This window comes from Alternaria metachromatica (assembly GCF_023757995.1).
Source record: "Alternaria metachromatica strain BMP 0045 chromosome Unknown scaffold_13, whole genome shotgun sequence".
Classification (NCBI taxonomy): domain Eukaryota; kingdom Fungi; phylum Ascomycota; class Dothideomycetes; order Pleosporales; family Pleosporaceae; genus Alternaria; species Alternaria metachromatica.
In genome coordinates this window covers 681,974-697,402 of record NW_026055504.1, presented here as the reverse complement: position 1 = coordinate 697,402, position 15,429 = coordinate 681,974, and the positions used below count along the sequence as shown (strand labels likewise).

General features: G+C 52.4%; 7 protein-coding genes across 7 annotated transcripts; 4 read left to right on the top strand and 3 right to left on the bottom strand.

Moving 5' to 3' along the window:
- Nucleotides 1-214: 214 nt before the first annotated feature.
- J4E83_006257 (uncharacterized protein) lies at nucleotides 215-640 on the bottom strand (the record flags this gene model as incomplete). Its single annotated transcript, XM_049333171.1, has 2 exons — nucleotides 215-613; nucleotides 635-640. 2 exons carry the CDS (start codon nucleotides 638-640, stop codon nucleotides 215-217), a joined length of 405 nt encoding a protein of 134 aa, XP_049187861.1.
- A 3,808-nt stretch (nucleotides 641-4,448) lies between these two features.
- Nucleotides 4,449-4,688, top strand: J4E83_006256 (uncharacterized protein; the record flags this gene model as incomplete). Its single annotated transcript, XM_049333170.1, has 2 exons — nucleotides 4,449-4,454; nucleotides 4,479-4,688. The coding sequence occupies 2 exons, from the start codon at nucleotides 4,449-4,451 to the stop codon at nucleotides 4,686-4,688; spliced, it is 216 nt and encodes a 71-aa protein (XP_049187860.1).
- An 835-nt stretch (nucleotides 4,689-5,523) lies between these two features.
- On the top strand, nucleotides 5,524-5,988 carry J4E83_006255 (uncharacterized protein; the record flags this gene model as incomplete). The annotated part of the gene is made up of 2 exons (XM_049333169.1): nucleotides 5,524-5,527; nucleotides 5,630-5,988. 2 exons carry the CDS (start codon nucleotides 5,524-5,526, stop codon nucleotides 5,986-5,988), a joined length of 363 nt encoding a protein of 120 aa, XP_049187859.1.
- Nucleotides 5,989-7,124: 1,136 nt separating this feature from the next.
- J4E83_006254 (uncharacterized protein) lies at nucleotides 7,125-8,192 on the top strand (the record flags this gene model as incomplete). The annotated part of the gene is made up of 1 exon (XM_049333168.1): nucleotides 7,125-8,192. One exon carries the CDS (start codon nucleotides 7,125-7,127, stop codon nucleotides 8,190-8,192), a length of 1,068 nt encoding a protein of 355 aa, XP_049187858.1.
- Nucleotides 8,193-8,865: 673 nt separating this feature from the next.
- J4E83_006253 (uncharacterized protein) lies at nucleotides 8,866-10,103 on the top strand (the record flags this gene model as incomplete). Its single annotated transcript, XM_049333167.1, is given in 2 exon segments — nucleotides 8,866-9,141; nucleotides 9,159-10,103. The coding sequence occupies 2 exon segments, from the start codon at nucleotides 8,866-8,868 to the stop codon at nucleotides 10,101-10,103; spliced, it is 1,221 nt and encodes a 406-aa protein (XP_049187857.1).
- A 636-nt stretch (nucleotides 10,104-10,739) lies between these two features.
- Nucleotides 10,740-11,708, bottom strand: J4E83_006252 (uncharacterized protein; the record flags this gene model as incomplete). Its single annotated transcript, XM_049333166.1, has 2 exons — nucleotides 10,740-11,668; nucleotides 11,705-11,708. 2 exons carry the CDS (start codon nucleotides 11,706-11,708, stop codon nucleotides 10,740-10,742), a joined length of 933 nt encoding a protein of 310 aa, XP_049187856.1.
- A 1,295-nt stretch (nucleotides 11,709-13,003) lies between these two features.
- On the bottom strand, nucleotides 13,004-13,813 carry J4E83_006251 (uncharacterized protein; the record flags this gene model as incomplete). Its single annotated transcript, XM_049333165.1, has 1 exon — nucleotides 13,004-13,813. The coding sequence occupies one exon, from the start codon at nucleotides 13,811-13,813 to the stop codon at nucleotides 13,004-13,006; it is 810 nt and encodes a 269-aa protein (XP_049187855.1).
- Between the last annotated feature and the right edge of the window lie 1,616 nt (nucleotides 13,814-15,429).

Sequence of the window (15,429 nt, the reverse complement as noted above, 5' to 3'; positions counted from 1 at the left end):
GTCTTATGAGCAAAGAGCTAAGCCGGTTCCGAGGGCTAAACGCGCAAACGCACTGTTATTACCCCTTGCAGCTACATCGATCGCGTCACCAAAACTTCAGCCTACCAAACAACGGTCTCTCTCTACGAGCTTTTCTGGCAGCTTCAGCAGCTTCAGCAGCGTCTTTTGCTAATCGCACTTTAGCTTAGCCAACGAACAAGAGACATACACAACACTATGTCAACGCAAACTCACCATTAAGCTCATCAGCAGCTTTTTTCATAGCTTCCAAAGCCTCCTCAAAAAACGGTTTCAGCTCCAAATGCTCGGCACCGAATTCATGCCCTCTGATCTCATACTGCTTGAACCAGGCCTCTAGGGAATCAATTGGCGAGCGACCGGGCGGATCCCGAGAAGGAAGCCTGGGATCAGCCCCGGCTTCGAGGAGCAGATGGACAATAGGGAGATTTTGCTTGAGATGGGCAAAGTCGGCGGGCCAGCCATCTTCGATTGCACAGTCTAGTGGGCGGCCTACACCGCGGGGGCGCGTGTCGACTTCGTTGGGAGAGAAGCCTTCGGATAGAGCAGCGCGCATGGCGGCAATGCGGGTTTCGATGGGCTCATAGGACATCGGCTGCGTTAAGAGGGGGCTGACTACCATTGCGATAAATTGGGCTACGTTGGCAAGAGTTGAAGATGGGAACAGGAATGGAACCAAGAACGGTGTTTGTAGGAAGTTGCACGTCGTAAGTCGCGCTGAATTGCGGGTGTAATGTATGTCGCTGCTGTCGGGTACTTGCCCCTGGCGGACTCGCTGCTGCCTGCGCAATTGCGATGTAGCCAGAAAGGCTTCGTGGTAGCGAAGACACCTAAGGCACCATCTACTCCAGTTCTACTTTGTAGAAAGGATAGCCTGCATACTCAAGTATCAAGGGTAGTACGGGCTGGACCAGACGCGGTAGTAGTAGGCCTATCCAGGCAATATATACCTAGGGAGGTATTGTTGTCGGCCCAGAATATTCTCCTGACCTCGCTACTGACTTTGGTATTGACGGTCATCGATATGACTTTTGGTAACCGCTGCACGTTCTTGCAGTGTTCGGGCTGCGGAAGTTGTGAGTGGTTCATTTCGCTCTGCGTCATCGCAGGCACGTGCACGTGAGTGGGCGAAACAACCTTGGAAGATGTCGCGTGTCGCATGCCAACGTTGGGGAGTGAATTACCCCACAGTCTGTCGCGGACATTGCGAGCATGTTCACTCTTCAATTCACGACATCGACGCCATCATGCTAGTGTAATTGTTCGTGCAGAATGACTCCATCCTCGGTCGTGGAGGGCCGAGGCCGAATCACGCTACTGCTCGCCCGCTTCCCGGTGCCGGCACTTGCACCATGCCAACATCTCGGCCAGCGGTTCTCTTCCTACTCCATATCTCGCTCCCACACACCGAAACTCTCGGATCTGGGCACCGAGTTTCTCAGACGCGCAAGGGCACGATCCTAGCCATGCAAGCGTATGTCTTCGTAGCCCATTACCCGGTCGGTCACAACGCGTCTCGACGCGTATAGAGCGCTAACGTCGACGTGCAGGTGCGATCACTGTCATGAGAGGAAGGTTCGATGCGACAAGCTTCTCCCGTGCCGACGATGCAGCTTGAATGGATCAGAATGCCGCTATACAGATCGGACCAAAGCGCGCACCTACAGCCAGGCCCACGTAGACACGCTTGAACGCAGAATTAAGCGCTTAGAAGTTCAAAATAGGACTCTTGTGCAACAAAGGAGGGCAGACTCAGTATCCTCTACAGGCCAAAATTCCGCCCCCAATGTCCAAAGTAATCATTCCAGAAACGACAGTGGCACTTCGCAGCGTCGTACATCTACCGACGTCGCGGGTGAAGTGTCCTACCTCTCGATCAATGCATCCGGAGAAAGGAACTATCTGGGGTCGTCAAGCGGCATACTTCTCGCGAACTTCATCAGAGCCAATGTGGACGTTGGAACTTCAACGCCGTCGACAACTCCACCTGTTGACGCTGATGCTATCAACGCGACTGCTTCGGCTATTGAGTTTGCTCGAGACTTACCATCTGAACAGACAGCGAGCAGACTTGTACTGTCATATCTCAACCATGACCACTTACGCTACCCTGTGGTCCTCCCTGCTACTCTCGGTGCGATGCTTTCGGAAATATATAGCTCGAACGCGACTTCCTCCACGCGCTCCGCAAGTGAAACCTTCATTTTCGACATGGTTCTCGCTATCGCGACAGCCAGCATCTGCCGGTCCGATTGGCAAGGGCTACCAAGTGCTCATACTCATTACATACGGGCGATGAAGCGAGCCTCGACCGTCTTAGAGAAAGGCGGGCTCGGCGCACTCCAAGCAGTCATCCTGTTGATTCAGTATCGCATGAGCAGTTCCATGGAAGATATCTCAGCCAGTATGTTGCTACACCTCGATACATCAGAACAGATATTGCCTGATCGCAAGAGCCATCTAACAATTACACAGGCATGTGGCATCTGGTAGGAGTGGGAAGCAGAATTGCCCTGGAACTTGGCCTTCACTGTGAAACTGCATATCCTTACAAACGCTCGGATGACTCTACAAGTAATGCAGACTTGAGTGCCGATCTTGTACAGCAGGAAGTTTCCCGGCTTTGCTTTTGGAGCATTGTGGCTATGGACAGGTATGTTAAGCAATTGTGACGCGAGCATATGCCAGAGGGTGAACTAGCTGACAGCGTACTAGAATAGTCAGCAACATACTTGGCAGACCTCTGGCAATTCACAACGACGACGTAGACGCGGCACTACCGTCTAACCTATGTGACGAGATCCTGCTTTCTGGACTCGAAACGCCCATGGTCGAGAACCTGGTCAAATGCCGCCGCATACCAATTTTCGTTCAGATCATCAAGTATCGCCTACTGTGTGGTGATATCATCCAGACTCTGCACAGTCACCGTCGAAGAAATCAGTCGGATGATGAGCTCCGCCACCGTAGAGATGAATTCGCTGCCGACCTCAGAGTTTGGCGCCGGAATGCCGAAACCGTCGCTCATCCGGGTTCTCTGGATGAAGGCAGGCCTTCATCTTGCTTCACTTCACCAACTTGGTTCGAGATGATATACCATAACGCCGTGCTAATGCTCCATCGACCATCGCCCACACTGGACACGTCAAGAGACTCAGTTGCGGTACAAGCGATTTTCGCCTCCTCTCAGGCTTCCATATCCTCGTATGCTAGCCTTCATCGTATGGGGCTCTTGAATCACAGCTGGCTTTCATTACAAGCTTTGTTTATGGCAGGGTTATCATATGTGTACGCTGTAACGATGCACTACCAGGCCATTCGGAGACAGCAAGGTCAACGACTAGGTGGTCTGCTGATCAGAAATCCAAGCACTATGGAAGTGATTAGCGATACACGAACATGCTCAAACGTCCTTGTAGCGGTATCGGAAAGATGGAAGTCGTTGCAACGCTGCGTCGATGTCTTCAACAGGCTGAGCGATGCTATCCTGATCGACGTTATCAAATTCAGCACACACCCCATCGCCGTCACCGCCCCTGGGGCCAACAGCACAGAAGACAGTGCCCACCAGTGCAGCAACCGGTCGGAGCTGGCGGCGGATGCAGACTCGAATGGGTTGGGCCAGCCTCACTGGATGCACCCACAATACCTTCAGCCTGTCGGAACCGATGGAATGGTGTCTAATGCATCCCCACTGGCGATCGAAAATGAATTCAAGGGCTCTGCGTATGATCTACGACAAATGTACGATCAACAACAAGTCGACATGTCCGTGTATCGGTTCTCTCAGGCGTGGTTCGACAGCTTCGACTTGTACGGTGGTATGGAACCTCCGCTCAACGACATGACAATGGATACGCATTTTTGATGTTAGCATGCTTCCACCGTTGCCAAAGCTGGCTTCGTATGAGGCTGCCCGCTTTTGCGCGGGGTGAAGCAATCGACAGTTTCGAGTGTGCCGGAAATTGGCCACAATCAATTGACTGGAACTGTCGGCGCCACAATCACCACACATCTGTTACGCTTGCGGCTCACGGAAGATGCGGTCGCTCTGGAATAGTTACATTTGCATCTTTCGGCGTGGGCACGCCGAGCGGCGTCGTTGCCAAGCAGTCCACCGGTAGTCTTGCTCGGGGCGGCGTCGCCGAGGGGTGGTGACCCGCCACTGCGAGTCAGCGCTTCGGAGCGGGACTACCAAAGTTGGGATCTTAGCGCCCCAACCCTGACTTTCATGTCGATATCTGGTGCGAGGACGCCATTATCCGGGGCGACCCCATGGGGAGAAGGACTAGTGTGCGATGCGCGGGGTAAATGAACGAGATTCGATATAAATCACTGTCCCGTCAATAAGACCATGCATCTTTTTCGCAGTGCCTTTAGCCTGGGTTCTTGCCCTACTCTTGACGCTGAAAGACCCTGTCGACGATACCATGGCCGTACCACAATCTGAGCCCGTGCAGGGTGTAGGATCTCCCATGCCAGGTCAAACCGTGGACCCCATCGATGAGAAGTTCCAGAGCCAGCATATGGAGTATGAGAAAGTCGAGGTCAAAGGTGATTACTCTGGGGCCGTGGCCAAGACGAGCCGCGAGGAGAAGAAGCTCGTCAGGAAGCTGGACATCTGGATTATGGTCAGTCAACTATTGCCATCTCTCCCAAATTTTGACTAATCACCCGATCCAGCCCATGCTTTGGTTGATGTACTGGCTCAACTACCTAGACCGCAACGCCATTACCCTCGCACGCCTCAATGGTTTCCAAGACGACCTTGGACTCACCAGCAACCAATACAGCACTGCTATCTCTATTCTTTTCGTCGGGTACATCCTAGGGCAAATACCGAGCAACATGATTATTACACGCGTCAAACCTTCGTGGTACATGGGAATCTGTATGATGGGCTGGGCGGTTGTAAGCGGGCTTACCGCTATCGTTCACAACTACACAGGCATCGTACTTGTACGTTTCTTTCTGGGTGTGGTCGAGGCACCATACTACCCAGGAGCGCTCTATCTCTTAAGCATCTTCTACACGAGAAAGGAGATTGCGACGCGCATCAGCATTCTCTACTCTGGCAACATTCTCGCGTCGTCGTTCGCTGGACTCATTGCGCTTGGCGTCTTCAAGCTCGATGGTGTCCGTGGTATCAGGTATGATCTCCACATAGTTCTTGTGCAACAAATACTGACCTCATGTCAAGCGGATGGCGTTGGTTGTTCATCATACAGGGCGTCGTCACCTTTATCATCGCCGTAGTCGCCTGCTTTACCCTCCCTGACGAGCCTTTAACTACATGGTGGCTCAACCCCGAAGAACGCCAACTTGCACACGCCCGGGTTGCGCGAGATACAGTCGGCCACTCCGCCGACGTCTCCATGCTCGCAGGCCTCATGGAAGCTATCCGCGACCCCAAAGTTTGGGTGTTCGTCTACATGCAACACCTGTTAGTTCCATCAGTTCCGCTACAACTACCGTCTCTGACACTGTCTAGGCACATTGCTACCAATGGGTAAGTTCTAACTATACGAAGTGCATGTGAGACATATACTGACTTCGTACCCCTACCTCTGCAGGTTCAAGAACTTCATGCCAACGATCGTCAACACACTAGGCTTCTCTCAGGAAGTCACACTCGTATTGACATGCCCACCTTACTTGATTGCGGGCGCATTCTCCGTCGCATGGGCCATATCATCCGGCCATTTCAACGAACGCACCTGGCACATCACCATTGCCAAAGGCGTGGCTGTCTTTGGCTTCGTGCTCGGCTGCGCGACTATGAATGTGGGCGCGAGGTACTTCGCCATGTGCGTCTTTACCATCGGCACGTATGGCGTCAACAGCATTATTCTTGGATGGGTGTCCTCAACCTGTGGGCAAACGAGGGAGAAGAAATCTGCGGCGCTGGCTATTGCCAACGTCGCAGCTACACTCAGCTTGATCTGGACTCCCGTAAGTCTCGCATCTTGATCGCCTGGATATGTTAATTAATGTTGAACAGTACATCTGGCCAGAGTGGTCAGAGCCGCGGTTCGTCTTGCCCTTGGCTATGAGTGCTGGTATGGCACTCATGTGTGCGGCTGGCGCATGGTTCATGCGCTGGTGGTTGGTGCGGGAGAATAGGAGGATTAGGAGCTCGAACTCTGAGACTACGATGTTCTACGCCTATTAAAGAGGTGACGTCTCGAATGTATATTAAAGCAATCAACTACTGTCCCATGAGTTCCAAGCCCTTGTACCCAATGTACCAACATGTGCCTGAGCTGACGCCACTGACCCACCATATTGTATCATTCACCTTCTCTGTTAAACCTGATCGCTTGGATGTAGCATATAACTTCATACAGTAGCCGTTAGCTTGGCAGAGCTGGTTTCCATACTCTGGCTTCCTCTTGGCGGACAGCTGACTATACGACATGTCGAAATGCTCTTTCTTTCACATGCGGTATTTGGGTGTTTGTGTCGAATGTGTCACATGTTGCTTTATTTCTGGGAGAGAGCTGAATGTCGGTTAAATGAGTCATGAACCGCAGGGCTGATACGGAGTCTCGCCAGGACTTCGGGAACTCCTGGGGTAGGAATCCTTTGACCTTTTCAGAAGGTAGGGCGATCGGTGTGTTTTGATTCGCTTGAGTCATTCAACAACTTCCGTCATTATGCCGTACGAGATGATTTTCCTGCTATTTTCCCCTGTAGGAGTTTCCGATCACATGTCGATCCTCTGTACACGGTATGCATTGGCAATTTAAATAACACATGCCAACTATGAGGCGAAAATCGATACTTCATGGGGCCGGCGAAGGATTTGGACTGTTACATGGAACGCATCCTACGCGCAATCCTACGCGGCATGCTACGCATCCGACGGCAGTGTATCCAACAATGAGCCCACTTTATCACACCAGGAGCGTCTAACGTTCCGCAAACCTTTGCAACACCAACCGTCAACACCATGGGACTGTGGGACGTGGAAGACTATGGCACTATCGCTGATAGGGCTTGCTGGTCTATGTTCGCAGTCACAGCTGGCGAGTAGCCCTCTTATGTTGCGCCGAATGGCAGCTAACTGTCTTGCAGTGTTCGTGGCGTTGAGAGTCGGCACTCGCATGTCCAGCAAAGGCGGTGGCCTTGGAATGGACGACTATATCACCGTATTCTGCGTCGTTGTGATGCTCGTCACCTGCATCCTGATCTCGATCGGCACACAGTACGGTCTCGGACGGAGGATGGAGGCCATCGATCCCCCGTTGATACCGCGAGCTCTCAAGTGGAATGTAATCATCAGTTCGGTACTGATATGGACGTTTTCGCTACCCAAGTTCGCCATCATCGCTATTCTCAAGCGTATTCTGGATTACGGCCTCAAAACGACGATACTGTTCTGGGGCCTCGCGCTCAGCTCCCAGGCCTGCATATTGGCTACCTCGATCTGGTGGTACAAGCAATGCGATCCGGTCGAATTCGGCTGGGACAGAACCATACCGGGTGGAAAATGTGCCAGTACCAAGGTCATGTCAGATTTGGGCTACTTCACTTCGGCCTACTCTGCCTTCTTGGATGTGTTCTTCGCTGTGTACCCGATTCCATTCATTATGCGCCTCAACATGCCACTCAAGAACCGCATCCTGGTCTCGATCGCGCTGGGCCTCACCATCTTGGCCTTCATCCTCACCATCTACAAACTCACAATCTTTGGAGAAATTTTCGTAGTACTGGCTGAGAACCCGACTTGTGAGTTGTTCATCCCACATATTTGCATGGAACTGACGCTGTTAGACCCGGTACCGCTTCTCGATATACTCGGTCTAGGAGAGGGTTGTATTCTCATTGTATGCTCCTCTTTGCCCACACTGGGCCCGCTCTTCCGCTCGGTCAGAGGCAAGGTTCGGACTCTCAGTGGCAGTGGTAATGGCAGTAGGACCACCAGCCAGGGACAACGCAGCAGCGCCACCCACCGAGGAGGGCTATCCAGCACCAGCGGAAGGTGGGAAAAACTTCTAAGGCATCAGTTGGATGACGTGGAGAGGACATCGACCCACACCGGTGAAAGCATCGATGACATCCCGCTCGTTTACCACGGCGCGGACCAGATCCACAAGACGCTTGAGTTTAACGTGACGACGAGCGCGAGGGGCGACCGATGGGCGAAGCCAATTGACGATCGTGACAAGTAGCTTGGTATCAGTGTGGGGGTCAGTACTTCCTTCAAGCATCTACGCGCGCGCTCGGGCAGCAGGGTCGTGGTGATGATCTGATTGGGCAAGCTTTGATGTCGTTGAAATGAGGTTGTTGATGTAATGTTATTAAGGCGAGGAACTGTGAAACTCAATACAGACTCTCCAGTAACACCAACGTTCAACTGCTACAGTAGACATGTCTTGTCAAGGACGCTCGCACCAGTTCGAGGGGCTGCGTGCCAAGAGTGGCGTGAGAAGTTGGGGGCCCAACAGGTGGGCCCGCCCCTGAGACATCCTTGCTCACTCGAATTTCGGATATCGTGTCCTCAACCGATCGGTACTAACCACTTCAACCCGCATGGCATTAAATCGTGCGGCTTGTTAGATGCAATTCGGGACTAATTACTCCGTAGAATTTCTGCCACATCACGTGTCTTGGAGGACAGTTCACGCATCAGGAAAAGTACATAGAGGAAGAATGGATCCTAGTACGCGCTTAACTGTTACAAGAAACTTACTAACTATGATAGTATTTGGAAACCTCCAGTCGGCCGGTAGATATGGCCGCGATTTACGGTAGATAACAACATTACTCTTTATCAAATAATAGACGGCGTGTCGTTCCCGTTGTTCCTGCATCTTTCCCCAAAAATTAATTCCTATTTCCAACATGGCATCAGCAGACCAACTTATCGGAGCCCTGGAGGGCCTCGACGCGAACTCCTTCGTTAGCGAAGCAGAGCGCGTCCGTGCCATGGACGCGCTGACCCTGGCCTTGAGCAAAGTACACAAGCCGTGGGACATTGTTTGGCAGCACTGCTGGGTCAACCCGGCCACCAATGCATGCGTCAAGACGTTGATTGACGCGGGTGTCTTCAGCAAATGGATCAAGACCGGAGGCGGAGAGAAAACTTGCGCGGAACTGGCTGAGTTAACGGGTATCGATGTAGTACTTATCCGTAGGTTACATATCCGTTCTGCTTAACTCTTGAGGAGCATTCTGACGGCGATGCAGGACGCATGATTCGGCAAATTTCTGGGCAGAATCTTGTCATCGAGACCGCCGAGGATACCTATAAACCTACACCGTGGGTACACGCTCTCGCTGAGGATCAGGCCCTCGCCAACGTCTATGGTGAATTTTATGGCTTCGTCAATTCCCCCATGTTCAGGACTTTGCCAGCCTACCTCAAGAAGACGGGATACAAGGTCCCTACTAATCCCAACGACTGCAACTGGCAATTCATGAGGGGCTCAGATGAGAATCTGTTCCAGTCCCTTGGCGCGAACCCTGCCGCCGCAAGGGAATTTAATGATGCCATGGAGAGTCACTCCAAGCATAACTTGACGCCCTGGGTTGATGTTTACCCAACTGAGACTCTTGTGAAAGAGTCCAAGCCTGACCGGCCCCTTGTCGTCGATGTCGGTGGTAGCAAGGGCCACGACCTGACCAAATTCCATCTGCGCCACCCTAATATCCCTGAGGGCAGTCTGGTGCTCCAAGACCTGCCCGATATTCTCAAGGAGTTGACCATTGACGACACCATCTCTATCCACCCTCATGACTTTTTTAAACCACAGCCAGTGAAAGGTGCCCGTGCCTACTTCATGCACAACGTACTGCACGACTGGGAAGACACAAAGGCGAAGCAGATCCTTTCTCACCTTGCCGAAGCTATGGAACCTGGGTACTCGAAGCTTCTCATTCACGAAAGCTTGGTTAGCTCTGTGAAGCCGCTCGCTCGCGTGACAACGTCCGATATCACCATGATGGCGTGCCTTGGTGCGAAGGAGAGAACGGAGGCTGAGTGGCGGGCGCTGGTGGAGAGTTCAGGATTGAAGGTGCTCAAGATATGGAGACCACGTCACTCTGTAGAAAGTGTTATTGAGGCAGAACGGGTATTGTAGATAGAATAGCTGGAAGAGAGTGTATATTTTGTATCCTTTGTGATCTCCTAGCTGAGCTTGTTTCCATTCGCTTGCTGCATGCCGAGGTTACAGTAAGAATATATTGAGCCAGATTGCTCATTCTTTCACATACGACCATAGGATCTTGAACTCAGCGCTTCCTGTTCGCTCAGCGGTACTTAAGCAAGATACCGGCGCATTAGTAGCTTCGTGGGTGACCAGAAGCGAATCCGCGCTGTTGTATGTTTTTGCCATTCTTTTTACCCGCGGCGAGGAACGAAACCGCGACGCACGACGGGGCGTGGAGCTGCCACGACGTCGGCCTTGAGCCCTTATTCTTGCACAGGGCGCTGTATCAGCAACTCGACTGGAGATGTCGCGGCTCAAGTTGGTATCGTGATCTTCAGACTGGACAGCTGGTGTGGGGGATTTTCGGGCAGGCTCGGCGACGCGACTGTGAAGTTCCGGTGCCTGCCCGCCAGAGATCCCACGTGAACTTTATTTTCTTCTTGCACTACCCACGAAAAGGTGCGTGTTCAACATCTGTTATACACGTCGCAATAGCATTTCTCGTATGCGGGACAGCTGGTCCACGTTAGCAGCGGCGCAATGCGACTTCGATCGACTAAGCACTTACTAAACGGGCTCCTGCCCAAACAGAATGTGCCAAAGGTACTCGAACACCCTCCCACTTGTCTCATCCTTCAGCGGCGTTTCCATCAGCCAAGTGTAGAACGTTTTGTATTCGTCCAACGACCGCTTTCGTATCTGCTCGCTCGACACGGCAAACTGCGCGCAGCAAGGCGTCGCCAGTACATGCGGTACGTCCGTGTTGTTGAACAAGTCTCGCCACGCGTCCGGCATCGCTGCTTCGATTGTTCGATGCTCCTCAGGCGGATCGCGAAACGGCACCACTTCGTGCGGACAGCCGGGATCGTTGACGCAACGCAGATTCGCGTAGCCATTGCTCTGGATAAAGTTGATGTTGAGGCTTTGCAGAGAGACGACGTTAGAGTGCTCTTGGTTGTCGGTATGCCATGCGATTGGATAGCCGTCCTTGTGTGGATGTATGAACGCGATTGTTGAAGGCAGGTTGTCGTAGTTCTGTACGATGTACGCAAGGTACGCATTTGCTTCCATTCCTTTGTTCCGGAGGGTGCGTAGAGTGCTGTTAGTCATCGGATCCAGGTTCGATATGTCGTGTGGAGTTTCGGTATCGATGTCATAGATGGCCGCTTGCCAGTCTGGTAGATCGGTATGCACCCAATCTGTTTCGTCGGTGGGAAGCTTTGCCATTACCACGACGCGATCGGGTAGCGACGGGGTAGGTGTCGCAGCCGCAGTGCTTTCCGTCGATATGCTTATATGTTGAGAGGACGTGGAGGTCGATGATGCTTCTCCTTTCGCGCCTCCATGCGCACCTTCCTGCTCGTATACCTCTTGCTTTCCTGCCGCTTCCGTTGACTCATGTCGCCATGGCTTCTTATCGACGCTGGTCTCGAGGGAACCTCCTTGGGCGACATTGAAGTGGGCGTCGAAGAGATACCATGCGCAGAGTAGAAATACTGCTACCACTATGGATTCGATCTGTCTGCGGGAACGCATCATCGCTTGATGCCAAGTGGGTTGAGGACCTAAGAGTTGATGGAATTGCATGCGCGATAACTCGAGCTAGAGGTGTTCGAACAGAATATCAGGAGGACTCCGGTGATTACATCGCGTGCCATGCGTGCGCAGGTAACATCTGGTTCTTAGAACAGTTGCCGATGATCAGGTAGTGGAGAGTAATTGTAGCGCGCGCCTTCTCGAAGGGGGAGGTGAACTGCATTTCTTGCAAGGGACAAGAGATGGGCACAGCCTCGTCGCAGCACGTAGCCCCAAGATGTGACATTGCGGCACAGTAGGGTTAATATATCAAGATAGGGCAGGTACAAGGAGTTGGTTGCGCGCGCTTGTCCTACGGCGCTAACCGGCGCTCGCTGGTTGGTGAATTCGTGAGGTTCACGCTAACCCGATGCGATCACGATACAGCAGGGCATGAACTGAGTATAGCACAACGCCGGATTCGATCGGACATACGACTCAACCCTTGTGGGCTTCATTGTGTGAAACTACTTACAGCCTGACTATTCACCTACACTAGCCATTTCCAGCTTCTGTGTCCTCCAATATGTCGTCACTTGTCAAACCTCGAGCATTAGCATCAATCCTACAGTCCTTACTGTCCCGCTAAACTACAATCTTCGCCAACTTTGAGCAAGGTCACTATGAGCTACATCCGATCATTGCAACTATCCTCCATGCGTCAAGCAAACGCCGGATCGAAAACTTCCTGCATCGTTGCGATGATAAGCAAAACAAAACAGTACCTAGATAAGCGACTTCTGCGCAAACTCTACAGGGGGCTCGTTCAAAGTCGTGTGCTTGTCCAAATCTTCCATCACACCCTCGCCAGAAAGAAGCGAGAAAAGTACCAGGTAGCGGAATTGGCGTGATGGTTGCACGCCACTACTTTCCTTTTGCATCATGCACGAGGATCAGGTGGCGTAGTGGCTGATATAACAAGAACTCGAGTTGCAGAAGGCATATGTGAGGCTACCGATGTACAGTTACGATGCCAGTAGGGCGATGCAGACCGGTACAAGATGGTAGAGCTGGGTAATGAATCTATGGATAATGATATATATTAGTAAAGAATTTGATAACCTTGTATAGAACCTTCACGTAACCAGAATCACAAATATTACAAATATGGATAGGTTTAATGGTAAGACGAATAATGGTTTGAGGTATAGACCGAAGTCTCGACAAAGTCTATGGAGAAGAAGGTAACGTGGTATCGAGAAGGTAAAAGGTAAAAAGGTCGTAACTCGTGATGCGTCTATCAAGACAGCAAACTTCTAAGCAGTGGCGAAGATCTTGCCAATGCTAGACAGGCTCTGGCCATCAGCAGAGATGAGGTACTTCTGGTCGGTGCTAGGGGCGACCATGTGGTAGGCGTAACGCTCGATCCAGGGCTGAGCGTCCATCCAGGGAAGGACCTGCTTAAGGAACTCGTCGGCGTTGCCAGAAGTGACACCAAACTCGGTAACCCAGACGGGCTTGTTGAAAGTCTTGTGGAACTTGGTGAGGTAGTTCTTGAAGTCTTGAGCGTTGTCCCAGGCGTAGTAGTGGGCGACGACGAAGTCGATCTGGCAGCCGTTGCAGGCAGACATGAATTGCTTGAGGTAGTTGATTCCCTTGTTGGGCTCGTCGGCGTTGGTGACAGAAGGAGAGCCGATGCGGAGACCCTGGGCAGCGAGGGGCTGGATGAACTTCTTGTGGGTTGCGGCGGCAGTGGCGACATCGATGTTGGAACCTCCACCACCAGCTTGGTCGGGCTCGTTGAAGCTCAAGACGTGCGAAACCTTGTAGTTCTTCTTGGCATTGGCAATGTTGGTGTTCCAGCCCTCAGTGCACCACTGCTGGTTGGAGTGGAGAAGGGGGACGTATTCAAGGTCGAGGGGTGTTCCGTCGATGACTGCCTCCCAGTCGTACATCCAGGAGACCTTGGAGCCGGCGAACTTGTGAGTCCACTGGGATCCAGAAACACCGTTGTGGTTCTTGGGGAAGGCAAGACCACGCTTGCTTCCACCACGTGCCTGAAGAGGAGATGCCTCGATCATGGAGGAGAGGCCAGCAAGGGCCAAAATGAAGGTAGAGGTAAGCATAATGAATGAATGAATGACAGATCAGTTGATCAAGGAATGACTGTGGGGTTGCTAGAGAGCGTGGTTGAGTTGGATCTTCAAAGGAGTGAGATACCGCTTCATGGTGCCTTCCTCGACTTACTTATATTTACGGAAATTAGGAAGCGCCCACAGTGAACGGAACTAACAGCTGTGGCCCACCGCCTGTGCGAGCCAGCGCATGGCGTAGCCTTCTCGGCCTTTCCTGCAGTGTTTCACCCAAGCCTACTGCCAACTCCGAAAATCCACGTGCGATAAGACCATCTCCCGCAAGCCCGGTCTGACGGCGCCGGTTGTGGGGTTTGACCATTCGTCAATCTTGGTAGGGCTGTAGGGGCCAAGCTTGATGTGGAAATTACACGTCGGGTAGCCGTCAAATCACGATGCTGACGATTGATCGTCGCTCGCCGGGTTGCTGGAGCCACGTTGGTTTTCGCGGCATATGCACGAGAAGATCTTGCGTAGTAGTGGGCTTGGAGAGCGACGTTGGGGGACCTAACGCAGCATCCATGTCTAGGCTAGCTGTCTCTTCAGGAACAGCGCAGGAACAAACAGGAACAAGTTTTTTGGTGACCGGACGAGGCATTGTTCTGGACTGCGGACTGACTTGGGGTGGAGCGCGCTAAGCAGATTAAGGCAGGCGTCGCCCGACATCAAAAACGTCCCGCGCAGATCCTCACCATTTCGAGTCCACCCATGCACAAATCATCAACGACAACGTGTAATGCTGTCATGCGAATCGAGACGATACGAGGTGCGTCATGATTCATCGCAGGTTGCGACGACAGTGCGGCGCGCATTGAGCTCTGTTGTGCAGCAAGGACCTCCGAGACAGAAAGTAAACAAAGTATTGCTTTTCTGACTTTCTCATAATTTGGATGCGCCCACCAATCATGGCCATGAGACAAGCCTAGAAATGCCATGGGCCCGTACCGAGCCGCAATCTTCCGTCAACCACCAGGAACGCCTGCTGTCCATCCGGCGGCATCTTCAGGCGGTGCCGCAGGCGACGGCGTCGACGCCTCGCGTGCTTTTGACATTTTCACGTGGCGCTCCCAACACGGCTGATACTCCACGGCTTTCTACTGTGGCCTCTGAACGCCGAGGTGGATGACACTTGACGACTGGTAAAGGTCGAGACCCTTCTACAACCAAGTCGCTTCATTCTCTCACATGTCAGCGCGATGCCGGTCCGCACTCTGGAATCTGGCATTTGGGCTGCAGTCCACAAACTTCTGTCAGCCTCTACAGAACAGACTTTGACAGTTCTCCACTCCGTCACCGATCATAGGTTGTAAGCAAAACTCTGCCTCATCCCCGCTTTCGAGCGCTGCTCACAGCACGTAAGACGTTCCACTCGCGTGTTGAAAATTATGTTTCCCGCAGCAAGATGCCGAGTACTGTCGGTTGCTGTGATAGAAAGAGACGTCTGGGACCTAAGCATGTCTGAAGGAAGACCTGGGCCCTTCGTGCCGGGCTCGAGTACCATGGTAAGAGCGAAACCGGCACTTGCATTACATGAACGGCCTCGGGAATCTTGAGAAAATCAGACTCACATCCGACAGTCTCCACGTATCAGCATACACGGAGCAGACATT